This window comes from Heptranchias perlo, chromosome 24 (assembly GCF_035084215.1).
Source record: "Heptranchias perlo isolate sHepPer1 chromosome 24, sHepPer1.hap1, whole genome shotgun sequence".
In the NCBI taxonomy this organism is placed as follows: domain Eukaryota; kingdom Metazoa; phylum Chordata; class Chondrichthyes; order Hexanchiformes; family Hexanchidae; genus Heptranchias; species Heptranchias perlo.
This window is the reverse complement of record NC_090348.1, coordinates 20,296,993-20,324,705: the sequence shown is the minus strand read 5'-3', so window position 1 is coordinate 20,324,705 and position 27,713 is coordinate 20,296,993. Positions and strand designations below refer to the sequence as shown.

At 40.5% G+C, this 27,713-nt stretch overlaps 1 protein-coding gene across 6 annotated transcripts in view; it reads left to right on the top strand.

Moving 5' to 3' along the window:
- celsr1a (cadherin EGF LAG seven-pass G-type receptor 1a) overlaps nt 1–27,713 on the top strand; it is a 336,449-nt gene that overhangs the window by 221,173 nt on the left and 87,563 nt on the right. For 4 of the 6 annotated variants that reach the window (XM_068004887.1, XM_068004891.1, XM_068004889.1 and 1 more), the window contains exons 7-9: nt 7,470–7,505; nt 24,230–24,387; nt 26,521–26,684. In XM_068004887.1, coding sequence (XP_067860988.1) covers nt 7,470–7,505; nt 24,230–24,387; nt 26,521–26,684 — 358 coding nt within the window. The remainder of the gene's footprint in view (nt 1–7,469; nt 7,506–24,229; nt 24,388–26,520; nt 26,685–27,713) is intronic. The other 2 variants (XM_068004892.1, XM_068004890.1) reach the window with 1 other exon arrangement.

Genomic DNA, 27,713 nt, shown 5'->3' with positions numbered 1-27,713 from the left:
ATCTTATGGTTTAAGATACCAAGGTGAGTAAGTGTTAAATTCAACTTAGATTTAGAATGTTTGAGAAGAGTTTTAAAACACGCATAGTAAGCAGATAGAGGATATAGAAATGTGTTACATTCCTACTAAGACAATTATAATATGTCACTTCTTAGGCAAAGAATTAAATCGTGCCTGATATGTTTCTTAAGATAACTGTGAGAGATCCTCTCTTACTCTTGGTCTTCCTACCCTCAAAGGTAGTCAAAACAATTTCCCATTGCATGCGGGCTCATTCAAAAGCCTAGCGTTACTTGGAATAACCCTGATATTTAACTGGCCTATAAAGTTTCATATTCAGCATGACTAAATACTCAAGGACTGGGAGAAATAGAGACTGCTAGTTTCCTTTATAAATATGCTTTTTAATAAAAAAAAACACAATAAAAAACACCGATAATTATCAAAATGCTTGTTTTGGTTTTTCCAGAATGTTTTCACAATGAGTTAAAGTAAATTAAGCTCCAATAGGGGAAGCAGACAGGTATTTGTAGTAGAATGCATGGGTGGAATTGTAAACCAGCAACCGCAGAAGAAAAAAGAACCGCTCGTTTTCATTGATAAGATTGCACATCTGTCAGCTAATGCCACCAGCTGATGGCAAAGATAAGCTTGGCCCTTATGAAAGTTCAAACACCTGGAACAGTTTAAAGAAGCTATGAAGATTTATTAAAGAGGCCCTTCTCCTATTTGAGTCCAGAAGTAGCCTACATTTGATCATTATCTGAAATTATGTTTACACAACATGCTTCTGCACTCTTCTGAGTTTTACACAAAGATAATACTGTACCATTTCTGGCATTTTCTGGGAGAGCTGGAGTTGAAGCAACTGAAGATTTGCCTTTCAGTAATTTTGAATGGAAGCTTAAATAAGACCAGTGGGATACTGTGACTTTCTGACTCTTGTGGCTTATGAAGAGACTTTGGATTTAGGCTTTATAGAATTACTTTGTTTTTCTCCAATTATGCCATTGATTTTATTCCATTATCATTTCTCTCCTAATGGTGGGGTATCATGCTGAGGTATGGTTCACTGAAAGTCTCATTCAACCGTGCATTTTTCCTGTGTAAGTCTGGGCAGTTGGAATCAGTAAATTATTTTGCCATGGGAGCCAGCACAGGTAGTCCTGGTTCTGTCCTCACCTGCTGTCGGCTACACTCAGTTCCAATAAGGATTGTTGGATAGTGATGAGAAGCAAGTTCCTTGGTTGATTTTTTTTTCCTCCTCCCCAACCTGGGGATGCTGAAGTCAATTGTAGTTGTGCATTTCTGGCTCATTTTACATTGGCTAAATCAACATGTAGTAGGATTGAACCTTGGATCTACCTGCTCTTTATGGCTCAGTGTCAAACTGTGTAATTAACTATTGCAGGCACAGCATTTTCTAAGCCTTTAATTGTCATTCTGCCAGATCTTTTTAACAGTTGATCGGCTATGTTTTTGTATTTGGAATCTTCATTCTGTTTTAGCCCTGAACAGTACACAGAGCTGTCAACACTGGACAAGTTCAAGATATGAGATGTCCATTCGTGATCTACCTGAGGCATTACTTCATGTCAGAAGAGTAAACGCAGTTAAGAGCAGCAAGCTGAATCCATCACGCAAGTTGAGGAGACAGCCCATCAGTGCTTTAATTTAAAGTTATCCTATCATCGCTGATATGAATGCTTCAAGTCACTGATTTCTTTGATTTTTTTTCTTGCATGGCTGCAATTATTGCCCATCCATGATTGTCCTGGAAAAGTGATGGTGGTTTTTTCTTCTTGACCTGCTGCAGTTCTTGCGGTGATATTTCCATTATGGTGTTAGGTAGGGATATCATTACAACAATCGGGGTCACATTTGCTACAGAAACTACAGAAAGAGGCGGAGAAAGGAATCGGTGAACAGTGTTCCATGTGTGCATTTAATACCATACATGGAATCCTGCCTTCCCCACCTCCATGGCTATGCAAACAATATGGCTTCTGCTTGTGGGTCTCCACGTCAGACAGTGGTACAGTAGGATTTGGTCATATTGTGTCTGCACTACTTTACTGTACAATAGCAAAAACAACAATTGAGCTGGATGAGAAGGTCTGTATTAAAGCTGGTACAATCCTGCATTCTGTGGTAAATATAAAAATAAATGTAGTAATTGTGCCTGAATTCCCACAATGAGCTCAATTGCCACAGCCGAACATTTGAATCACAGAATAATTGCATTTATCTACTAATGGCCACAATGGAATACCAGTGTTATTTTATGTTAAATAGAGTACCTCAAACTGATTAAAGTGCTTGACAACCATCTCTATCCCAATTTTAAAAACACAAAGAGCCTAGTAATTCCTGTTGGTGATAATAGTGAATGCATGTTTATTTTAAATTTTTAATAACTCGTGAAATAGCAGACAGAAGAATGTTATACAATGTTTTAAGTGTTTGTCTGCTAGTATTGCCAGTAGCAATTTCTAGGCTATGAAATTTTATGTGGTTTATGTCAGATGTCGTGATTCATGTTCAGTGTTGCAGAAGAGCACACATTGTGCTGAACACTGTTGCAATCAGAATATTTCAAACATTCTTTTAAAGAACAAGCAACTAGAAACATTTCTAAAGAGAATGCAGATTATGACCTGTTTGTCGTCTTAGGAGTGAAGTGATTAATAGGATTTTTTTCCATCCCGATAAACTTTAGATATTTGGAAAATTTAGTGTTTACTTCATTTCTGAATGTTGGGGTTCAGTGAGCTTTCCAAGTAAAATAGCAGTTTCCTGGGAGGACTGACAGGGAAGGGGGCAGCATTAGGCCCACAAGAACATTGCAACCATTCAATCATCGAGTGTGCCAAGCTGTTTCCGCTCTGACAGTAGAGTCATATGCCACTGCTTTGCAGGTATCGATAAGGTTTCATTTTATGAAAGTATGATCACATGCACACAAAAGAACATCTTGCTGCCTTGTTTCCCTCTGTACAAGCCTGAAATTATATTCATAGTAGTCCTTCAAGGAACTGTCAACGTCAACTTCTGCTGCATTTGTTTTCTGTCTTGCTTTATTGGCCCACTTCTTTTCACAGTTAAGTGGTCAGTAGTCAACTTCTGAAAACTGTCCAATTCCTCCAGGGAGCACAAGGTGGAGGTGCCAATTTGGACTGCGTGCTTTTATAAAGTGACTAGCTGTCAATAGTATTACTGTGGCTTATGTCCAATGTTTTTATGTGAATTGAGGGGAAAAAAGTGAGGAAAATTAGGGTGATTCCTGCAATCATTCCTGTCTATAGAAAAGCCCCCCAATCCTCAGTTAGAATTGGCATTATGTATACCTGGAGAGAGGACTTCAACTTGCAAGAAGGCCACCAGCAACAGAGCAGTACAAGAGTCTGCCATAGAAGTCGCACTATTCCCATTTCCTAGACTATAAAGACAGTACCAGCCATCAGGGTGCTAACTTGGGTGTTCAAGTGACAGAGTTATTGTCTATGCAGGGAAGAATATATTAGACAGTTAGTTCCTAGATTGGTTGATTTCTGTTGGCTGTGGTTAAAGTGATATTGCAATTTAGAATCGGGATTTGGTAATTAAAAATATAATGTTTATGGAAATGGAAAAACTGACATTTTTCTTTTTTTAGTGGACTGGAAAATAATTCATGATTAGTTTTTTGTGCTTTGCTTTGGATTCCTAAAGAAGAGGCACATTTGACCTGATTTGGAGACTGGTTAGGTGGTAGAAGACAGAGAATAGGGATAGTGGGCATGTACTCAAATTGGAAGAAAATGACTAGTGGAGTCCCACAAGGATCAGTGCTGGGGCCTCAACTATTCACTATTTATTAATGACTTAGATAACACAATAGGGAGCCATATATTGAAGTTTGCCAATGACACAAAAATTGGTGGCATAGTAAGTAGTATAGATGGGAGCATAAAACGGGGGCATAAAATTACAGAGACGTTGATAGATTAAGTGAGTGGGCAAAACTGTGGCAGATGGATTTCAACACAGGTATGTGTGAGGTCATTCATTTTGGACCAAAAAAGGATAGATCAGAGAATTTTTTAAATGGCGAAAAGCTAGAAACAGTAGAGGTCCAAAGAGATTTAGGGGTCCATGTACACAGAACACTAAAATGTCGTGGTCAGGTACAAAAAATAATCAAAAAGGCTAAAGGAATGTTTGCCTTTACATTTAGTGGGCTAAAATATAAAGGGGAGGAAGTTTTGCTACAGCTATGAAGCCCTGGTTAGACCACATCTGGAGAACTGTGTACAGTTCTGGGCACCGCACTATAGAAAGGATACATTGGCCTTGGAAAATCAGAGCCAGGCCATTCAGAAGAGAAGTTAGGAAACACTTCTTCAAGCAGTGGGTGGTAGAAGTGTGGAACTCTCTCCCACAAAAAGCAGTAGATGCTAGCTCAATTAATAATTTTAAATCTGAGATCGATTTTTGCTAGCCAAGGGCATTAAGGGATATGGAGCCAAGGCGGGTAAATGGAGTTAGGATACAGATCAGCCATGATCTCATCGAATGGCAGAACAGCTCAAGGGGCTGAATGGCCTACTCCTGTTCCTATGTTCCTATTTACAATTGATAATTCTGAGGAAGACAGTATAAAACTGTAAGGATGATAATGTGAGTCATCACCTTTAAATAAATTTGGTGATTGACCAATTCCCAGCAGCACTGTGCGGCTCTTTATCCCACAGACTGCAGCTTGAATGCTGGTATTTGTTTTTTTAGCCACTGCACTTACCACAACCGAGAACCCGTGGCATCAGATTCCATATTGCTTTAAAGAAGGGCAGTTTATAAGTGTCAGATCCAAATAATCCCAACTCGGATTTTAGAGTTCTTTCTTCGCTCTTTCCTACTTGCATCATTTCCACAATCCTCTGCTGCAATAAAATAATTGCTTTTTGAAGTAAAGTTGACTTCTCCTGTCAAATGATTACATAGGATGACCCTGTTCTATCGGTCCATAATCACAGTCTAAAACCATATGGAAGCAACCAAATTTACACTAGTGTCTGAGCTATGTTTTTGAAATATAGGATTACTTAATTAACCTATTGCTGTTAAAATGAGCCTGCAGTGTTTAATTGCTGTCACAATCACTGCCTTTGTTCAAAAATAAAACCATTACAAGTAATCATCATTGCATTTAACAACTCTCTCTCATCGGATTCTTTTTTGGGGTGTGAAATATTTTTATTTAAACACGGAGAGGTGATGAGCTCAATCAAATGTCAAGGCATTACTGAATCCAGTGGTGTGCGGGAACTGAATTACTATCAGTTTTTTAAAAAACTAATCCTATAGCACCTCCGTTTCAACTGTGTGTGTTAATTCAGCTCACATACTGCTGGGCTAGTGACTCATCTAAGTCAATTCTGCATTCTACACTATAGTAATAGTTGAATCAAAAGCAAAATACTGTCAATGCTAGAAATCTGAAATAAAAACTGAAAGTGCTGGAGAAGCTCAGCAAGTCAGGCAGCATCTGTGGAGAAAGAAACAGAGTTAACGTTTCAGGTCGAAGACCTTTCGTCAGAACTGGAAGATGTTAAAAGTTAAAGTTTTTGAGCAAGTACAGAGCCAGGGAGAGGGGGGGAGGGGAGGAAAGAACAAAAGGGAAGGTCTGTGATAGGGTAGAGGGCACAAGAGACTAAATGACAAAAGGGATGATGGTACAAGGCAAGGAAGGTGGTAATGGGACAGATTAAAAAACAAAAGATTGGTCAGGAGTAGCTGTAAATGGCAGCAGCTGAACCATTACCAGCACCTGCTGTCCAAAAAAATGGGAGCAGTGGTTATGATCTGAAGTTATGGAAATCGATGTTGAGTCCAGAAGGTTGTAAAGTGCCTAATCGAAAGATGAGGTGCTGTTCCTCGAGCTTACATTGAGCTTCATTGGAACAGTGTAAGAGGCAGAGGTCAGAGTAGAAATGGGAAGGAGAATTAAAATGGCAAGCGACCGGCAGGTCAGGGTCACACTTGCAGACAGAACAGAGGTGTTCAACAAAGCGATCACCCCGTTCGCGTTTGGTCTCCCCAATGTATAGGAGCCCGCGTTGTGTGCAACGAATACAGTTTACTAAATTGAAAGAAGTACAAGTAAACCGCTGCTTCACCTGGAAGGAGTGTTTGGGGCCCTGGACGGTGGGAAGGGAGGGGGTGAAGGAGCAGGTGTTGCATCTCCTGCGCTTGCACAGTAAGGTGCCGCGGGGAGGAGAGTGGGTGTTGGGGGTGATGGATGAGTGGACTAGGGTGTTGCGGAGGGAGCGGTCCCTTTGGAATGCTGAAAGGGGAGGGGAATTGTTACCTTCCATTGGCCAAATCAGACTACTCCTCCTTAGAAAGGGTTTAGATTACATGCTGAACTTTTTCAATCAAGTTAAAGGTACAGTTGCGGAAGCTGCATTCATCTGTAGCATGAAGCCTTTGAAGTGAGAAATAAGAAACCCTGGTTTATACGCTTTTTTGAGACCACAGATGCACTGACACTTACTAAAATCTGGTCTAAAACATTTAACATAAAAGCAAAAGCAAAATACTGCAGGTGCTGGAGATCTGAAATAAAATCAGAAAATGCTGGGAACATTCTGCAGGTCAGGCAGCAACTGTGCAGAGAGAAACAGAGGCAACGTTTCAGGTCAATAACCTTGGTTCTGATGAAATGTCATGGACCTGAAATGTTAACTCTGTTTCTCTCTCCACAGATGCTGCCTGACCTGATTATTGCCAGCATTTTCTGCTTTTATATAACATTAAGAGGCCTGGTACTATGTACAAACTGGTCCTGTCATGGCCTCATTTTATGCTGACTTCGGTATATCCGCAAGCTGGTTTTTAAATACTGATTTAATGTCCTGTAAGTCGTCATATTGAACACTGAATGTAGAGAACTAAATCACATGCCATTCATTGACCCTCTCTGAATCCTACATTTGGTTTATTGATGTTCCCACCCTAATGTCATACACCCTGTGTATGCATGATGAGCCATAATGTAAATACAGGGCTGTTTGGGAATTCAGAAGATCACATAGTTGATACAGATGAGGAAGGTCATTTGGCCTTTCCCAGTTCATTTATCTAGAAAGTCTATAGTCCCTTCGTCACAGCATCCAATTGTTCCTTAAATGATTCCAGGGTTTTTGCCTCCACTAACCTATCTGGAAGTCTGTTCTTCCATGAGCATAAGTTGTTCCACTTTAGTAAATTCACAGGAACAGAAATAGGTTCTTCCCTGGCGTGGAAAATAAAATGAGACTGTTGATGTTAGGTGCCTGCAATCTATAACAAGTGGTTTGCGTTCAATTCCCATTGGTTCCAGCACTAATTGACTTTGCATTTGTGATATTTTACTCATATTGCATTCTCAGATCAGAGTTCTCAAAAAAAAACAGCTTGTAACAATGTTATTACTTGATGTTTTTCAGCTCACTGCCCATATGATGAGGGATTTTGCAGTGAAGGTAACTTGTGAATAAATCTATTGAATTGTAATTGAGAGTTAACTGCTGTGGCTCCTGAACCTGCTCTATATCCTGGACCTGTGGGGAAGCATTGTTGAGCCAAGTATTGACTCTATCAATTTATGTAAAAGCTTTGAGAGGATCTGTCACTCTCCAGATGTCACAGTCCAGATTTCGCACTTGGTATAAAACATTTCTGAACAACTGCAACTGAACAATCTTCTTAAATTAAGATACGAAAAGGTAAGAAAGTAACCCAGCTATTTTTCTGGCTGTAGAATAACCTGAAGAGGTTGTTGAGACAGCAAGAAAAGCCAAGCAACTCCCAATCAAGAGAAACATAGAGCAACAACAATAATTAGTCTCTAATTGACCTCAGGATTTACCTAGACACTTCCCCTTAGGGAACATCTGAGCGGTGGCCTTAAAGTGACAAGACAGGTTAGCAGCGAGACAGGACTACCATGTTTCAGACTGCAGATTACCTATTAGCAGCACCACTGGAGATCAGCTAGTATTCCAAAAAAAAATTTTAACTAAAAAGTCGAGCCCCATTTGCTTAATGAGTAAATGCACTGCCCTGTGTGAAGCTGAGCTGGATAGGCCTGGAATGTTCCATATTTGTGTCCAGCTGATGCCAACTGGGGCTGCGGTAGGGTTATTACAATTGGCTTCAGTACCACTGGGCTGGGATGGGTAAAACTAGTGATGATTGCTTTTGATTGGTATCCAGTGCCTCCTGGCAAGTATGTCTGCGTAGGCATTGAATGAAGACAGGATTGAGCCCTACCAGGATGCCCCTATGACCAAGTGGCCTGCCAACACTTACACTTGAGGAACTGCCACTTGGACAAGGTGCTGGAGGGTGGCTGGTATCTTTGGAACCCCAGCACAACTTTAGTGCCTGCAGATGATTGAGGGGCAGAAAAAAATATAGAAGTAAAGGATTTAAGTGTTCAGAGCTGGGTTGTGATTCGACTCAAGGGTTGGAAATGTATTACACATGCAACTACTGAGAGAGTGTAATTAGTCTACACTATCTAGGAAAAAGGGTGGGACTGCCAAATCTAGAGCCCCCTGGATGACAAGGTGCATACATGGTAAGATAAAGCAAAAAAAGGAAACATGTCAGACACCAAGAGCTCAATACTGCAGAAAGCCTAGAGGAGTATAGAAAGTGCAGGGGTGAAATTAAAAAGGTAATTAGGAAATCAAAGAGAGGGCATGAAAAAATACTGGCAAGTAAAATTAAGGAAAACCCAAAAATGTTTTATAAATACATAAAGAGCAAGAGGATAACTAAGGAAAGAGTAGGGCCTATTAGAGACCAAAAAGGTAACCTATGTGTGGAGGCAGAAGATGTGGGTATGATTCTTAATGAATACTTTGCATCTGCCTTCACAAAAGAGGGGGATGATGCAGAGATTGTAGTTAAGGAGGAGGAGTGTGAAATATTAGATGGGATAAACGTAGTGAGAGAGGAAGTATTAAAGGATTTAGAATCTTTGAAAGTATATAAATTTCCAGGCCCAGGTGAAATGCATCCCAGGCTGTTAAGAGAAGCAAGGGAGGCAATAGCAGAGGCCCTGATCATCATTTTCCAATCCTCCCTGGCTACAGGCATGGTGCCGGAGGATTTGGAAGACTGCTAATGTTGTACCATTGTTTAAAAAGGGAGAAAAAGATAGATCGAATAATTATAGGCCATTCAGTCTAACCTCGGTAGTGGGCAAGTTATTGGAATCGATTCTGAGGGACAGCATAAATCATCATTTAGAAAGGCATGGGTTAATCAAGGACAGTCAGCATGGATTTTTAAGGGAAGGTTGTGTCTGATTAACTTGATTGAATTTTTTGAGCAGGTAACAAGGAGGGCCGATGAGGGTAACGCTAAGGGCCGATGCGGGTTTGATGCAGTGTACGTGGATTTTAGTAAGGCTTTTGACAAGGTCCCACATGGCAGACTGGTCAAAAAAGTAAAAGCCCATGGGATCCAAGGGAAACTGGCAAGTTGGATCCAAAATTGGCTCAGTGGCAGGAATCAAAGGGTAATGGTTGACGGGTGTATTTGTGACAGGAAGGCTGTTTCCAGTGGTGTTCCGCAAGGCTCAGTACTGCGTCCCTTGCTTTTTCTGATATATATTAATGATTTGGACTTGACTGTGGGGGGCTTGATCAAGAAGTTTGCAGATGATACAAAAATTGGGTGTGTGGTTGATAGTGAGGAGGAAAGCTGTAGACTGCAGGAAGATATCAATGGACTGATCAGGTGGGCAGAAAAGTGGCAAATGGAATTCAATCCAGAGAAGTGTGAGGTAATGCATTAGGGGAAGGCAAACAAGGCAAGGGAGTACACAATAAATGATAGGATACTGAGAGGTGTCAAGGAACAAAGGGACCTTGGAGTGCATGTCCACAGATACCTGAAGGTAGCAGGACAGGTAGATAAGGTGGCTAAAAAGGCAAACAGGATATTTTCCTTTATTAGCCAAGACCTAGAATATAAGAGCAGGGAGGTTATGCTAGAACTGTATAAAACATTGGTTAGGCTACAACTTGAGTACTGCGTACAGTTCTGGTCACAACATTACAGGAAAGATGTGATTGCACTAGAGAGGGTGCAAAGAAGATTTACGAGGATGTTGCCAGGGCTGGAGAATTTTAGCTATGAGAAAAGATTGGATAGGTTGGGGTTGTTTTCTTTGGAACAGAGGAAGCTGAGGGGAGATTTAATTGAGGTATATAAAATTATGACGGGACTAGATAAAGTGGATAGGGAGGACCTATTTCCCTTAGCAGAGGGGTCAATGACTAGGGGGCATAGATTTAAAGTAATTGGTAGAAGGATTAGAAGGGAGCTGAGGATAAATTTTTTCACCCGGAGGGTGGTGGGGGACTGGAACTCACTGCCTGAAAGGGTGATAGAGACATTTAAAAAGTACTTGGATGTACATTTGAAGTGCCGTATCGTACGGTACCAAGTGCTGGAAAGTGGGTTTAAGCTGGATAGCTCTTTTTTGGTCGGCACTGACACAATGGGCTGAATGGCCTCCTTCTGTGCTGTAACTTTTTATGATTCTATGAAAAGAACTTAACAGGAAAAAATAATTAATATTTCTTTCCTACTAAGTATTATGTCAGACATGCCTTAAATAATTGTCATGTCCTGTGCAGATGGTCTGGAAGAAAATACAGCCTGCAGTTTTCTACTCATTGGTTGGTTACTTGACTTACTAACTAACTAGTCAGATGTAAGAAAACCCAATTAACCCATGAAATAATGTCAGTTCCTGTAGATATTTGGCTGCTCAGTAACTATTTGACCTTTGGGGGTAGAGATTGGTATGTGTTGCACCAATTATTTGGATGTAAAATGGGAGCAAAGCATGCCAATTTAGCAGTGGGACAGTCTGTGTTCTTTGCAGGCATTGGGCTTGTCCCGCTCAGGATTCTTCAGCAAACCCCATGCAAAGGTAAGTTTTAAAAAAAAATTAGAAAAGAAAATATTTCCGCGGAGCCAGGAGGTGCAGGGGTGCACCCTTCAACTCAACAGCCCTGGTGATCGGCAACCCCATTGCATGACCCATCCCCCCTCCCAGAACTTAACTGAGGGCTGCTACTGGCGGCCCGAAATTCATTCTTCTCGTGGGGTAAGCTGCCCGTGGAGGTGTGACAGGCACCGGCAGCTCTGCAAAGATGCAGAGGAGGCCCGAGGCCCAATCTCGGGACAGCCTCGGGCCTCTCTCTTTGGACGAACATTGAATACAGGAGTTGGGATGTCTTATTGAAGTTGTTATGACATTAGTAAGGCCACACTTGGAATACTGTGTACAGTTCTGGTCACCCTATTATAGAAAGGATATTATTAAACTAGAAAGAGTGCAGAAAAGATTTACTAGGATGCTACCGGGACTTGATGGTTTGACTTATAGGGAGAGGTTGGATAGACTGAGACTTTTTTCCCTGGAGAGTAGGAGGTTTAGGGGTGATCTTATAGAAGTCTATAAAATAATGAGGGGCATAGATAAGTTAGGGGAGTCTATAACGAGGGGGCATAGATTTAAGGTGAGAGGGGAGAGAGACAAAAGGGTCCAGAGGAGCAATTTTTTCACTCCAAGGGTGGTGAGTGTCTGGAACGAGCTGCCAGAGGCAGTAGCAGAGGCGGGTACAATTTTGTCTTTTAAAAAGCATTTGGACAGTTACATGGGTAAGATGGGTATAGAGGGATATGGGCCAAGTGCAGGCAATTGGGACTAGCTTAGTGGTATAAACTGGGTGACATGGACATGGCCGAAGGGCCTGTTTCCATGTTGTAAATTTCTATGATTCTATGATTGCTGCTCACGAGCATTGTCTGGGCCCAGACTAATTTCTACCTCTTGGAGTGCTGAATTCTCCTTTCACCCTGCAGTATATGGGGCATGCTTTCATTGTTTCACATCTATGGGAATTGTCCAGCCATTTTATTGCTGAGAAATTATTAAGGATGTAGAACATGGAGCGAGCAACCAATGGAAGGTTCTCTTGTTAATCCTATTCTGTAAGTCCCAGTTTGTGCATCAGTGCTCATCAAGAGCAGGGATGACTGTAGTGGACAGTGGAACAGTTTTCCTGTTTTGCCCAGCAGCTGCATCAAGTTCTCTTGAATTTCAGAGAAAAGAAGTCAGAGGAAATACTGAATTTTTCTCTTCTCCCAGCTCCATCAACAACACCCGCCCCCCCCCCCCCCCCCCAACCCTAGTCAGTACACTTCAACCTCATAGAAGAGTCTGCTTTGGTGTAGGTGAGTATGACTTTGATTTTTCCACACTATGCACCCTTTTGACTTCTGTGGGCTCAGGCCAGACTCACTTGAACTAGGATTCTCACGTAGTGTTAAGGAGAGTGAACATTTCTGAATTGTCTGTATTTAAAAGAGAAGTCCTTTCTCCATTTAGAATCTATGTTGCGGGCATGGTTATTAAGGCTTTCCGTGAATTTTTACCATCAGCAAAGGAAACATCAGAACTGGAGCCATGGTTGCAGCTCTGTCCACCCCTATTCTACCTTCATTCAGTTTTAGGTTTGACAGAAGGTGGCAGCTCCACTTTTGCCCCACAGTACTCAGACTTCAAAATATAACCTGCATCTTCAGTATTCTTAATACAAAAAATGTCACAGTAGTTTTCAGAAGGTACGCTTGTTATGATAAATAGTGACCTGTGCATTGAACTAGAGGATCCAGGAGGTGATGGTTTGAGGCCTGCTCAGAACATATCGTATTTCAACTATCAACAGCAGAATATATCAAACTGATTGACAAAAAGGGTTCAGTGACAGTAAAATTTAGAATGATGTGATGCGTCTCTTGGGCATTTGTTTAAATATTGTGTTGAACAAATGTGAAAAAAAAAAGCTGGAAAAAATATGTGCTAGTGAGAAGTGAAATAAATTCCAGAGCACAATGTAACGATTGCGGTAGTGTTTTGGGGCAGTGTTTTAGAGTTACTGCCACAGCTAGAGATTGTTATTAACAGCAACAAATGCTGGTGAGGTGAACAAACTAGAAGGATGCATGTATCATCTTTCAAGAAGAAAGGCCTTAAACTTCTCTTATACCTCCTGTGAGAGCAATGGAACAATGCAGTGATGGACATATGGTTTATATGATGACGGTTTGGAAGCTTTCATGAACATTAGGCTACTTGCTCTTTTAGTTGTTATTGGTCACTGTTTTGAGCAGCACATGTATCTGTGCCACGTCAGTTCTCCCTAAGGTGTAAGGATCAGAAGCTAAAAGTTGATTAGAATTCCTATATTGCTTACATAATATCAGTCACTACTACAATTCAAAATAATTCATTTTCTGTTAAGTATTTTGGGACACCCTGAGGATGTGAAAGGCACTGTATAAATACAAGTTCTTTCTATACTTAATTTTTAGCAGTCCGAAAGTGAGGAGTTCATATTTCATTCTTGTATTTCTCTTGTATATTTTTGTTGCTGTTTTTTTTTCTTGCTTCTTCCTGTCTCTTCAGTTTTGGTTTCTGTTATTCTGTTCACAGTTTTTTTTTTAATTTTCCTGTTTGTTTACTTTTTTGTCCTCACTTTTTTTATATGCTACACTTAGCTCATTATTCAGATTCATTTTAAACCTTGTGCCAAAGTTGTACTGTTTCAGTGTGAGTCCTTCAGGAGACTGGGAGGTGTTCTGTGCTAGCAGAACAACTTAGTTAAGGATAGGAATGTCCTGTCTGCTGGAGGAGCAGTTCCTTTACAAAACTGAAGGTGCTTTCAGCTAACACTTAGTCAGTTGAAAGGTACTTGAGTGATGGACCTACTCCTTTAGGGCTCTTTGGCTGAGGAGGGAAAATTTGGTTGGAACTGCAGTTCTTGATTGATATCTGGTGATCGCCGCAGGGAAGTGCACATGTAAGGAGAGAACAAGATCCGAATCAGCTGTGATGATCAGATTGACACTTACTGTCTAGGCTCCAAATGAAGAAAGGCCAATTGAGTGAGTACTGGAGAACTACTGGCGCCTGTGGGACTGTTTTTAGGCGTGGGTCAGAGTCTTCAGGAAAGAGGATAAAGAGCAAAAAAGAACAAGAAAAAGGAAAATATTATTGGGATTTTATGGTAGATTAGAATTGCAAATTATGTTAGATTGCTGCATCACTTCTTAATACAAAAGGCTGCTCCTTCTCAAATTTACACTAAGCCAACTAATCAGCATTGTTTGTACAGCAGTGCTGTTGACGGAGATTATGGTCTCTGGCCTTTTGTAACATTCACCTAAATTTTCAAACGGTGCTAATGACATATAAAACCAAGTAGTAGTCATTGTATTTCACCTGAAGAAGTGTTGTATTGAGGAATTGATGCCTTTCCCACAAACTGTTGATTTAACACCAGCAGGTAATCAAGGAGTTTCTGAATGTTTGGCTCACTGTCTAATGCAGCCTGAGCATAATTTGAATTGCAGAAAAGAACAGTGATAGAATTCTCCTGAGTTTTCTCGCATCACAGACGAGCCTGGTACAGTGTAGTCTGACAGGATGTCTTGGATTATAATATATCATCACATTTATAATAGTATATTGATAACTCTGATTATTATTCAAAAGAAATATTCCTGAGGTACAAAAGGCTACTATAATATATTCCACAGTCTCTATATCTGTGCCCCTGTAATTTTGCTTTTTAACTGACAAAAAGGCCCAATATCTTTCAGTAACAGCAATTCATGTTTGAATTCTGGAGTAATTGCTATGAAGAACAGCGGAATTCATTGTGTTGCTATGCCCTTTGTGGCTCAGCGTTGCTATGTTATTCATAACCAGGTACACATGCATATCAGGTACCAACACTGAGATTATAACCACAGTTTATTTCCTTTATCTGTTTGCTATGGGGGAGCTTATTAAGGTATTTTATATTTTCTCTTCCATTGTATTTTTTTATGTCCCCATCCTATGCGCCATCTGGAGCTTAGAAAGCAGATGCCCTAACTCTCAGGCCTCTGCCGATTTAATTTGGAAGTAGATGTTGCCAGGTGCCTGAAAGTAAATGAGAGAGAGAAAGAATGAATGAGAACCAATTTCTCTGTGTTTTCCTTTCCTTGGTAGCACAGTGAAGATTGGGAACATGGCCTTTGATGTATTGTGGGCACAAACACCATCCCACCATTCTGTGATGCAACAACTGTGTCATCTTCACAAACATAACATAAGTGATTTAAAGAGCCAACATATAGAACTTCCTCAGATGACGTGTTAATGATCATCCAATAAGTATGGTTATGTTCTGGTCTGGAGAATTCATTTTTTAAAATTGGGAAACAAAGGTGAAGAGCAAAGGCACATAGTCCAAGATACTGTCAAGGTTGAAGAATAAAACAGGAAATGAAGTAAATCAGGAAGTAGTGGTGCCGAGCTTGGATTTTAAGAGCCTGATAATTGTAAGGGGAAAGACAAACTGGGTGAGATATGAAACTCCAGACAGTCTGGGAAAGGAGGAGGCTGTGCTTGTGGAAGCAGCAGATACTTTATTCTGGTGGTTGTATGGATAGCATTCAAAACTAGATAGTGATTAACACTGTCCAGGCAGGGTTTCTTAAAATATAGGTTTGTGCTGGCAAAGTGATGAAATCCAATGCATGTGCAGAAATTATGTCCCCTCTGTATAATTATCTCTCTGTTGGCCTTGGCTCTCCAGTTTACAGGTTTAGTAGAAATAAGTTGCGGTTCTTTGGTGCTCTTGATAAAAGCATAACTTTTCAAGCTTTGGCTCATTGAGATGTACTTTGAAGTTCATTCAGCCTGAGTGAGAATAATAATCATATACAGACTTCCACAATGCAACAGGAACATTTCAATCAGTGTGGAGAGGAAGACTGGGACCAACATCAAAAACCCATTCCTTTCCCAGAGTTCTGGCAACAGTAACCCATTCTTAACCATTTCCTTAACCATCCAGCCAGGCATAATTCCTGTTGAAAATTTTTGATAATATGGAATTTCAAATAAGTACAAAGAATTAACCCTTAATAAGAAATTATATTTTTTGTTCAAATGAGCCATTAACTATCCTTTCACTAAATATACAATTCAACAGAATTATAATAAAGTTGTTACTGGGATTTTATTTTATCTTCCCAGCTATTCAAATCATAGAATTTTACAGCTCAGAAGAAGGCTATTCAGCCCATCATGTCTGCACCAGCTCTCCGAAGAGCTATCCACTTAATTCCATTCCCCTACCTTTTCCCCATATCCTATTAAATTTTTCTTTTTCAAATATTTATCCACTTTTCTTTTAAAAGCTATTTTAGCTTCTGCTTCCACCATTGCTTCTGGTAGAATAATCCATGTCCTAAACCATCTGCATTTTTAAAAAAAATCTCCTCATCATTCCCTTTGTTCTTTTGATGATCTTAAACTTATGTCCTCTAGTTGCCGACTCACTGATCAGTATAAATAGTATTACCAATTTACCTGATCAAAACCCCATATAATTTAGAACACTTCTATCAGATCTCCTCTTAATCTTTTTTGTTCTAACAAAAAGAGCTCCAGTTTCTGTAGTCTCCCCTCAAAACTGCGGCCTTGCATCCCTGGTATCCTGTTAGTGAATCTTTTCTGCACCTTTTTCATGGCTTTGACATGTTTCCCAAAGTAAGGCATCCAAAACTGAACACAATATTTTAACTGGCCTAATGTATTGTGAAAACAATGACATTTTGATGAAGGTTTTTCCTATTGTATTCATGCTGTGAAAACTGAACTTGTTGGGCATGTAATTTTTAGAGTACAGTCTTCATATCTGCAGCTAATATTGTAGTGCTACACTCAGCAGTGGCTGCAATTCTCACAGAGCTAAATGTACCAAAAGCCATAAACCACATCTGAAAATACCAATAGTAATGTTGTCCCAGATCTACCAACTTGGCCAGTAAGCAGCATCATCGAGGACAGAAAGATTCAGAATAACACCAGGAACAGAATGTGAAGTGCAGCCTCTAAAACAGTCAGCAAAGATGAATACGGAGAGGGCTGATGCACGCCTGATAACTCCAGTATCCAGGTTATAACTGAGGTAACAAGTTTTCACTGAACTAGTACAATTTTTCACAAAGCAATAGGCAATGTACTAGCATCAATATTTTTATATAACAACTCTGCACCATGCTGTGTTACTACAGAGAATGTGAATATTTCCATACATAATATATGTATGGTCAAGATGGTCGGTTAGAATACATTGCGTCACACCTAAGTTGTCATTAATGGAAAAGTCAATATCTTAATAATATAACTAACAAAAATACTTAGTACCAATTGCTATACTTTCTGACTATCTGTTCGACATTACGACGAGTTGAGATTCTATCTGTGCCTGATCACACCTACATGCCTCTAGCCCTGACTCCATCAACATTGCTGGCTGCCATCATAGGCAAAATCTAGAGTGGTTTGATCTCGCTGTCCTGTTGGTTCTCGTTCTGATCTTGTCGCTGCACATCCGATTAGTTGCCATGACCGCATTTTTTCACCACTGGAACATTGCAGTTTATGGCCCAACCTCTTCCCCACTTTTGCTGAAATCTTAATTCACACCTTAACCACCTCAAGGATCTACTTGTCCAACTCTCTCCTCATTGGTCTCCCCACTTCAAACCATTCCTGAACTTTAGCTTATCCACAACTCAGCGACTAGTGTTGTCTTGTACACAATGCCCTGTACACCAATTTTAAACTGAGCATTCTTCTCCAGCCACAGATCCATTCTGTACCCTCCGCTTCTCTGATTCCTAGATTGCTGCTTGTTCCTCGTTCCTGTCTGAAATTCTCGGTCAGAACCAGACAGTGAATGGTTTCCATGTTGGAATGGAGGGAACGAGGAAATTCTCGGTCAGAACCACTTTGTCTCGCTCCCTCCTACCTTCAAAAGCCTCCTAAAAACCTTTCCTTTTGACTTTGGATGCAGGCTTCCACACCCTAAATTTCAATCTTTTTCCTGCTCTGAGATGCTCCTTTCTGAGGAGGAGCACTGTGCAAATGCCCTCTGTTGTTGTTCTGCTAAAGCCTTTCCTGCTATTTCTGGTTATTTATGAATAAAGAGAATGTTTTATTATTTTCTGCGGTTGCTGGTACTAGGAGTTGTAACTTATTAAACCTGCACCACATATAATTGTGACTGTTGGATCGTTGACCTGGAAATGGAATTGTCGAAGCCAAAACCTGGCTGTGGCTGTTTGTCAGGGCTGGTGTTATCTAATGATCAGTGTAACGCCTCATAGTCACTGTGTAGACAGCTGTAGGTTTTGAATTTGATTGAGTATGTCACAGACTGAATAAACATCATGTGGCATTGCCAGGGCCAAGGGGCACTTTTAAATAAAAGGACTGATGTCAGATAAAGCTTTTGAGATTTTAATGTATGAATGTTTTAGGATAAAAGGAACTATGTGGACTGACTGTGTGGACCCGGAAAAGCAATCGAAGCTGGCTAACGATAGAATATCTGTACAGAATGGCACTGAACTCATGGAAAAACTGAGTGTTCAACTTAGTGTCAAAACAGCAATCTATGACTGAGGTTTGGATTAGATGATGCAGACTTTGTTTTTCAATTGATACAGTAGAAAAATGTCATTGAAATGTGTTTTTTGATGTGGAACTTTTAACCCTATAAACACCACAGTACAGCAGCAGTTGAAGTGCAGTCCCTAATTAATGCAAAGTATAATTGCATTAAAACTTGCTAATGCCTAGTGGCTGAATACACAGGTGATGGCTCTCAGAACAGATGGTGTTGAATTTGGGTCTCAGAGGTGGCTGTCACTTAGCTTATACTGTTTGCCGATGATGTTTCCTCACTTCTCAGCTGAGCAGTTAGACTTGAACTTTCCTCATCAGTTCACCTTGCTGTGGCGCACTAATTGTCAACTGATCAGATTGTGGCACCCTTCTGGCTGAGGGAGGCCATGTAGCTGCTGTGGAGAGCTGAATGGGAAAGCTAGAGGTAAAGACCTTCTTGGAAAGCTGTTAATGTTGAGATCTGTCAGAGCAAGAGCAAAAATCTCAGAAGAAATAAACCCAGAGTAGTTACACCTCTTTATTTTAAGGAGATGCACAACACCCGGTTATAGTCCAACAGCTTTATTTGAAATCACAAGCTTTCGGAGCTTTGCTCCTTCGTCAGGTGAAGTTCCTGACGAAGGAGCAAAGCTCCGAAAGCTTGTGATTTCAAATAAAGCTGTTGGACTATAACCGGGTGTTGTGCGTCTCCTTACATTTGTCCACCCCAGTCTATCACCGGCATCTCCACATCATAGCTCTTTATTTTACTGAGAGAATAGTGCAAGTGAAAAACTATTCCATCACTCAGCACATTTCTCAGTTTTGGGACCTAACATTTCCCATAGCAAACCTCTTTAGAAAAAATAATTTACAAATGTAAAAGCTACTTCTCCCACAATAAGGAATTGTTACAATCCAACAGGTCTTACAAAGTGACGGAGCTCTGCAAAATGAACTTGATTCTGTTGCTTTTCAGAATAATAAGTTTTGTAAAGGTTGTCTGTAAGGTTCTGTCTGCCTGTGATCAATGATCTGCTGTGATGACATAGTGGGGGTGATTTTCTGAGTGCGCATATCGGAAAATTGCGGGTGTGCTGATCACTATTTTCAGAGGTGCACTGCTGGCATGTAAGGTTCCCTGCTGCCAGGGAGTACTCAGAAAATTATCCCTAACGAGTGCGCGCAATGTGTAAGTGTGTACATGTGCATGCCTACAATGTGTGTGTGCACGCTGAGAGGAGTAATGTGTGTCTGTACTTAAAGTGAGTATAGTACTTGTGTGAAGGACTTTAAGACATTATGACATGCTATTTATTGTAGGATTATTATTATTGTTATTATCATCAGTGTTTATAGTCTATCTACACTGGACAGCCAATCTTGCACATCGTACATCAAAATTTGAAGTCCAACACGGAACATATTTAAATCCTCATTTTCGTTTCAATGAAGAATGCAGCTTAAAATGATAAAAAAGATCTATGGATTTCAAAAGCTTCAAAAGGCAATAACCACACCACTCTGCTGGTTGAGTATTGGGCGCAATTTCAAATTTAACTCAGCATTGACTCTATCTTGATTGTCATTACAACTCAGTCAGAATCACCAATGGCCAAATTTTCAACCAGAAGCTGGTTAGATCATTTTGACATACTGGACTGTTCCTTCTAGATCCAACCACACCAGTCCCACCCTTTAGAAGCCTATCTCTTGATGGTAATCAAGGAGATGTCAGCCTGTTAGCTGAAGGAGGAATTGTGACAGTGGAAGGCAGATGTGCGGCTTTAACCAGAAAACCAGAGTTGACTCTTTAAGATGCCTGTTGGGAAAGTACATTAGCTGTGTCATTTACATGAAGCTATGAATAAATTATGCCTCTGACAATGCTTAACCGGATTCTTCTCAGTTACAGAATTCCACATCTCAGTTACAAAATTCCACTTCTCAAAAAATGCAAATCCATCATAGCTGACTGATAACTGCAGCAGTTGAGTCTCCTGCTAAAGCTCTTCCATCAGTGACGCCTGTTTGGACACAGGTGTTATTACCATCCTAAATTTTCTCCACTTTCATTCCTCTTTTTCTCAAGACAGTGAGATGCTTGAGTACATTATCACAGAAATGGAAAGCTTGATCCATTCACCCAAGTTTCCAGTCATCATGCAAATATATGAATTAGAACAGGCAGTTCTCTGGGCTACAGCACAGATGAAGACAAAAAAGGCTCCCCTGATTGGTTAGTGAGTGCATTGTGGGGTGTGGCAGTGAGCCACACAGACCTTGAAGGCCCCACGCTCAGTGTCAAACAGGGTTCAGCCAGTGACCTATTTCACCATCAAAACTTAGCCCAACCTTGCACTCACTTGACAGCCACATATTGCACTTTCTGGTAGGTGGACACTGGCTAGCAATTGGATGCAGGAGCTGTTTGATTCCTGTCTGATACATGGGGGCAGTGAGGCTGATCTATTGTTCTCTGCCCTGTTGAGATCAACTGACTCAGTGCAGATGGTGGATTGAACTTGGGACCTTCCTTGTCTGCGTGACTTATGGCCACATCCCATGGTGCATTCAGCCACTAAGCTATCGTAGGAGCCCTTTATCCCTCATCGAGGCTCCACAATTAACATATTTACTTTTTTGAAGAGCATTTTCCTCAGGAATAGATACTTTCTCCCAGGTGTAGGTTGTAACATTTGCTGCAGTTCATCCAGGGTCTTGTGCTATTTCCCTAGACAAGAAGGTGAGCCGATACAAGAAACTGGTGACTTTTAAAATGTCGACTGGACTCACAGCCTGCCACGAGGTGCTATTTTTCTTCAACAGCATGAAGATGTCAAATGTGATGTAAATGCTGGTTATGTAAAAGCAGGAACTTATTTGAAAGTCAGGCCCTAGGTGTTGACTGAAGCAAATGTGAAACTTGTCGGCAGTGCCTACATTTTGGATGGATGGATTGGAAGGCACAAATACAACCAAATGCTCATACCTGATGGTGCAATTTCATTAGCACATCAGCACTAATCTAATCACTGTTGTGTAGCCATTTAAACCATTTTGAGACTGGTATCCTATAATTGCAGCAAGAGTTCTGAGAATGTTTCAAATCCACTTGTTACAACATTGAGCAGCAAGTTTTTTCCATGGTGTGAGTGACTACTTACGGCACGTTGGGCGCTTGTGTGATCAGACAAGAGTTGCTCCTTTAACAAATAAAGAACGGAAAAGCGTGGATTGTGAAATTAGTATCCTGGCATAAACATAACTCATGATATGGACACACTCTAGCTCCACATTTCCCATTGAAAAACAAACTGTGAAACCGTAAAGCTAGTGAGATGGAATGCTAGTACTGGTGTGCCAATTGAATTTGATGCCCACAAGAAAACTAGTATGAAATTCACAACTCCAGAGGTGGATTTTGTTTGCCACTTGTATGCCAATAGGTTTATTTTGGCAGCATTTATAACTCTTACTTTATTCCAGGATAAGTCACATTCCACTTTTATACCAGTATCATTTGTAATATCCAGGGAACTAAAGGATTAATTCTTCTATTTTCAGCCACCTCAGGCTGGTGCTGTCAGTTAAACATAAAGACACACTGTTGTATTTGGGCTCACGAGGTACAAAGTCAGTTTTCCTCGTACCAAGAATGAAACAGCTGTTGACTTCCTCACTGTGGATACAAATCAATGGGAATGTCCCTTTTACAGTGCTCCGCAGAATGGAGCAGGAGAGAACATCCAGCACTGTTAATGTGTTTGATAGTTGTATTGTGAGCTGGGATAGAGATTCCTGCTTCAGATCCAGGCAACTATTTAATTACTGAAGCTCTAGAGTGAAGCTTTGCCAATGATGTTACTACAAATTCCCTCTGGTACAATCAATTGTGCTGCTCGTTATGTAACTTGAGAGATTTTTTTGCATCTGTTGTCCACTTAATTTGGGGTCAGTTACACTCTTGTCAGTTGTCTAATGGACAACTAGTGACCATCTTCCTCAGGGGAGGGGGTGGAAGTAAGCAGACTCTTTCGAGTTGAGTTGGCTCCAAGATGACAGGTCTGATGATGGAAAATTGGGACTAAATAAACCTTTTGTGACAAGCTCAGTAATCTGGCACCTGAGCTGCACAGATCCACATTGAAATATGTAAGATTTTGAGGGGGCTTGTCAAGGTAGCGGCTAAGAGGTTGTTTCCCCTAGCTGGAGAGTCTAGAACTCGAGGGCATATTCGCAAGATAAGGGGTCGGCCGTTAAAGACTGAGATGAGGAGGAATTTCCTCATTCAGAGGCTTGTGAATCTTTGGAATTCTCTACCCCAGAGGGCTGTGGATGCTGAGTCATTGAGTATATTCAAGGCTGAAATAGATAGATTTTTGGACTCTAGGGGAATCAAGGGATATGGGGATAAGGCAGGAAAGTGGAGTTGAGATAGAAGATCAGCCGTGATCTGATTGAATGGCGGAGCAGACTCGAGGGGCCGTATGGCCTACTCCTGCTCCTATTTCTAATGTTCATATTACATCAGGCATTATTGATGATTGACTAGTAAGCTTGGCTCTTTAATGGAACCCTAAGGGATAGACCTGTCACTGGGAGCTGAAATTCTTCCCAGTCAGTTTCAGGTAACCTTGAAGCCCAATGTCCTAATGGGTATGGTGATAGACGAATAGTGGGAAGATTTGCTCGTGTTCTACGCTGCTAAACTGTGCAATTTAAGCCAGTTAAATACCAGTAGTACGCCTATGCGCACATGAAAGTCCCTAAGCCTTGGCTGTTGCCAACCTTCATCTAAACTGTCTAGACTTTAGTAAGTGGAATCTATCCCTAGAATGAAAGAGTATGTACTGGACATTGGGTAAACAAAAATTCTACTCAGTGAATTGGTTTGGTGTGATGGATGTATCAGAAACTTGGCCGACCAAAACAACTTGGTGGGTCTGTAATCACAATGTCTTTTAGAGGCAGCTCTGATTTTGACATAGTAGTTCTTGATTCATTCATCTCTTGTTAATGTGATGTTGCATTTCCCAATGGACCCACAGGACCAGATCTAGACTTTGTTTTATGGATTATCAGTGAGGTTTTGTGCACAACTGTCAATGTAAAAAATAATTCATCTAGCTTTTTTTCTGCTAAGCTCTGGTTTCATTAAATGATCTTCATCATTTTAAAATCTGTAGCACTTTCTCTTCGTTTTTCTATTTGAAGTGGACAAAACTGCTGTGGGTTTTATTTTAAAATTTTCTGTTGTCGTTTAGTCACCACTCACATGCATGCTTCTCAGCTGGAGAAAGTAGTTTGGGCCCAGGCCTCCTGTTAATGCCACTCTTGAGCTGATTGATGGAAGGTTTCCAAGTGCAGGCTAGAGAGACTTGACATTGGACTTTCCTCCATATGCCCTTGGGAAAACACCTGGCAGCTGCTTGCACCTTCCCTGAAGGCGATCCCAGATTGGGAACTCTGTGGAGAAATACAGGCTCAAATACACATTGTGATATTTAAATAAAAAGATTCTCATATTCACTGGATCCATATTGAATGGGATCCATATTGTTCTGTTTTATATGTCAGTATGTCAGGAACAACTTAGAGATAAGTAGAATAACTCCTATTGCTTCACTACATAAATTAATTGTGGATTGTTCTTTCATTTAGCCAAATATTGGCAGATTAGGTATTCCTCATGGGCCATCAGGAGAAAAGGTTGCTGTAGTTACAGTTGACGATTGTGACACTGCTGTATCTGTGCGATTTGGAAACCATATTGGAAACTATTCATGTGCTGCTCAGGGAACGCAGACTGGATCAAAGAAGTAAGATCAAATAATTTACTTATTTATAGATATTTTATAATTTTGGTTAAATAGAAATTCTCTGGTTTGTAAAAAGGAAATTTTTTTTTTATTGAACGTTACAAAGGATGGCACCTAGTATTTAATTTTTAAAAAGAACTTAAGTTTGTTTTTCTACCTGTCCATAGTTGTCCATATGTCTTTACCTGTGAACAGACTGGAAACCTGCTCTCAGTTCTGTCAATGCCGCTGTATAACTATTCACTGAGAGATGTGCAGGACCAGCTCTGGTGACTCTCCCCCTGATTTTTCTTCCCTCTCTGTGGGGCAGCACCTGGTTTCCACTTGTTTCCTCCCTGTCATGGAATAGGGAGATCTAACCATGGTGATTTGACAGGTTGAAGGCCCAATGTGCAGACTGACCATGCAGGCCCAACACCACATGCTTTACAGTTATTAAAGCATTGATAAAGGCTAGGTTATATTCTTAAAAAAAAAAAGCGCAATAATAAATGTTCTGTTTCAATTAACTTGAGCAAAAAACTTTACCCGTATCATTCACATGTTAAAATATTGCCAGGGAGTACAGGCGCATAGTTTTTAAAATCTTTTTTGACAATTTTCTCCCCTTCTCCCTTGCACACATTGATTCATGCTGAATTGTGATTCGACAAGAACTGAGAACACTCCAGTAGTTCATCCAAGTGGTCATTCTTTATGTGTGAAGGGCAGCAGGTTATTTGACTATGGAGAACATCAGAGCTGAACTCGGTCTTGTTCATACCTGATGATCATACGGGCACTTTCCAGCAAGGATAATTAGATAACTGGAGAGTGATCAGGAGCAGAGACTCGACTTATTTTAATTTTTTCTCCATCCCTGGTCTGGGGCACTGAGACCAATTGTACCATTGCCACCACTGCTTCGATTGAAGTCAGCTAACTCAGCACAGACCAGGAATCAAACCTGGGACTCTTTGGTCTCTGTGACCTGGTGCTGCACCAGGTGGGAATACAAGAATGTTATTCCAAGGATGGCATTCCGACTGGTTCCGTTTTCCATCCACACTCTCTGTTCTCTTCCCCCCCCCCCACCAAAACAACACTATTTGGATAGTGTATTCAGTGTGGAAAATGCAGGCTATTGCAACCCAGAACATAACTTCTTTTACTAGTCTGTCAGCGAGTGAGCATTGTGATTCAATAGCACTTTTCAGTATTTTTCCAATGATGACTAAAGGTAGTTCATGGCCCTTCCATGTTGATAAACAATAACACTTAGACGCTAGTACTGTAATTGACTCTTATTACCACCATTTTGAATGGCTGGAATTCAGACTGTAAGGGGGTGATTTTAACCCCTAAGAACGAGTGGGTTGGGGGCGGGTGGGAGTTGAAAATAATTGTTTTTTTTGGGCCGCAACAGCAAAATTTTCGGACTTTGCATTCCCAGTGGGAAGCCTGTACTTTTCCGCGCCAACGTTAAACCTGGAAATAAAGCCGGGTTGCGGTCACGACCCAAAAAACAAGTATTTTCAACTCCCACCTGCCCCCAACCCACCTGTTCTTGGGGGTTAAAATCACCCCCTAAAAGTCAGTTTAAAATATAAAGTAATACAACAAGTGCTGCGCTGTTCTGTTGTGTTATTTTAAAAGGATTTAGATAGCCAGTGAAACTCCATTTTCCAAGTATTTGCATCTCAAATACTAAACAATACCATTTGCCAACAGAGAGAAAAGCTGCTGAAACCACAAACTGAGTATTAATAAAAATTCTGCTACAAGCTGATTGCAGTCCCTATTAATATTCAATAAACACATCTTTTAAATGAATTATTTATCTTAAATAAATGTATGCTGTGTAAGTAATCTATTCCATGTGTAATTGTGGAAAACTATGTTTACTCCTTGTGAAAGGATACCTTCATTCCTTGTAGGAAAAAGATGGTATCCAGTTATGCACCAAGTGTCCTTTCAGTTTCTGTCATGGTGCATAATTGAAAGGGCTATAACTATCATCCTGATCAAGTGGCTATCTGTATTTTTTAAGCTCTCTCCATTATTTATGCTTGTGATCCTTTTCTCCCCCCAAGTTTGTGACACTGACCCGAAGAGTTTGTGCTGAGGATAACAGTATCTATTTGTCTTCTTCAGGTCTTTGGATTTGACTGGTCCTTTACTGCTTGGAGGTGTCCCGAACCTGCCTGAAGACTTCCCTGTGCGCAATCGTGAATTTGTGGGATGTATGAGAAATTTGACTATCGACAATAAGCAGCTTGATATGGCTAGTTTTATAGCCAATAATGGCACACTTGCAGGTAAGTAATCAGAACTTGTGCTGTGCAAAAGTGCATCAGTGTGAAATCATCAGCGGTGAGGAGAGACGCGTATAGTCAGTGAATGTGCGAAACGTGCTGCAGTATGACAGAAGATATTATTCCTGTTCTAATGGAGATGGGTGTATAATTTAAAGCTTTTAGATGGTTTACTGTCAGGCTTGATAACTTAATCATCTGAAGATGGGTGAATGGCTTTTTACTCTCTTATGTTTATCTTGTGTAAGTAGTATGAATTTTAAAGTTTATAGTAATTAGGTTATAGGTGTTCAAAACAACGACTTTGATTGCCTGCAAGTAGGGTTCAATTACCAGCGGACACAAGTTATAAACCAGACAATTTGAGGAAGGGAAGTCAGGAGGAATGGTTTTTCAACTCAAGGATAATAAACTTGTGGAAAAAGATCTGAGAAGGTCTTTAAACTGAAATGTGTTAATGGGTTAAAGAGACAAGTAGAAGTATTTTTGAAGAGAGAGGAACTTGAGGGATATGGTGACAAAGTGGGATTTGAAATCAGTTATAAATGGACAAGCTTGTTGGGCCAAATGGCCTTTCCTGTTCTTAAAAATTCTTATGTTCTTTTGGATCCTGTACAATTGTCTCTGCCTCAGAATATTTTATTAGCAGTATTAGAACAGCAAGACAGGAAATGAATATATTGGCTGAGTTGGTGTCTCTAAGGAAGAATGAGTTTAAAACCTGAAAACTATGATAAACACTTTAGCTCTAGAGCAGTAATGAATTTCAGGGCCTTCATTGTGGTTTGAGTAGGTTTAATATAAAAATAAGGACTGGTGCTTTTTCACTCTCTCTCTCTCTCTCTCTCTCCATTGAGTAGGAGTTTATCTTGGGCCACCTGTTTTACACCCTGCCTGATATTGAGTTCCATTCAATGCATTTGTATGGTGCTCCTTATACCAGAAAGATGTCTCTGAGAGGAGAAGTAAATGGGCACCAAGTAAAAGGGAAAGTCCAGGTACAATGGAGTTACTGACAGAGTTGAAAGAGTG